The sequence below is a fragment of the Scyliorhinus canicula genome, chromosome 11 (genome assembly GCF_902713615.1).
Source record: "Scyliorhinus canicula chromosome 11, sScyCan1.1, whole genome shotgun sequence".
Lineage (NCBI taxonomy): Eukaryota > Metazoa > Chordata > Chondrichthyes > Carcharhiniformes > Scyliorhinidae > Scyliorhinus > Scyliorhinus canicula.
In genome coordinates, this window is record NC_052156.1 from 105,777,076 (window position 1) to 105,777,896 (window position 821).

The 821-nt window shown below is 63.2% G+C and overlaps 1 protein-coding gene across 1 annotated transcript in view; it reads left to right on the forward strand.

Annotated features, from left to right (window-relative positions):
- Nucleotides 1–219: 219 nt before the first annotated feature.
- Nucleotides 220–821, forward strand: part of ints13 (integrator complex subunit 13) — a 106,727-nt gene continuing 106,125 nt past the window's right edge. The window contains exon 1 of the mRNA XM_038810978.1: nt 220–637. Within this exon, the coding sequence (XP_038666906.1) occupies nt 413–637 (225 nt within the window). The 5' untranslated portion in view covers nt 220–412. The remainder of the gene's footprint in view (nt 638–821) is intronic.

Below are 821 nucleotides of genomic sequence, written 5' to 3' on the forward strand. Positions count from 1 at the left end.
TTCTCACAATCTGTTGCATGCCAATGTATCGAATGCCAGTTTAAGTCCATGTACAGCACGTCGACATTACCCTCGCCCACCCTCTCAGGATATTTTGTTTGGTGCTCAGGCTTGCGTGCCGACGTAGTGACATCTGTGGCCTGGCCTTGAGCTTGTTGCGCATGCGCGTTTCCTGGCCGCCATCTTTGATCCGCTGTTCTTTCGCTCACGTGATGCTGGACTCAGAGGGATGTCGGTTGCCTGGTGACCGCTGCTGCTCGGGAGGGCCTGGGCGAGCCCAGGCTTCCTAGTCTTATTGTTTCACCGGCTCGGCTCGGTGCGGGCGGGCGGCCTGTTGTGTTTGTGAGTTTGTATTTTTGGTTTGACGGCGCCGCCTGGCTCGCTGCCTTCGGTCGCCATCCCGCCGCTCAGGATGAAGCTGTTCTCGGAGGCACACAAGACGGTGTTTGTGGTGGATCACTGCCCGTACATGGCCGAGTCCTGCAGGCAGACGGTGGAGTTCGACATGTTCACCAAGAACCGGGCCCCGGGCATCATCCCGCTCGCTCCCATCTCCAAATCCCTCTGGACCTGCGCCGTGGAGTCGGCCATGGAGTATTGTCGCATCATGTACGACATCTTCCCGGCCCGGAAACTGGTGAGAGCCCGGGGCCTGAGGAGGGAGAATGTCCGGGGGGGGGGGGGGGAGGGAGAATGTCCGGGGGGGGGGGGGGGGGGGGGGGGGGGAGGGAGAATGGGGGGGGGGGGGGGGGAGGGAGAATGTCCGGGGGGGGGGGGGGGAGAGAGAATGTCCCCAGAGAGAGGGGGGGGGGGGGGGGGGG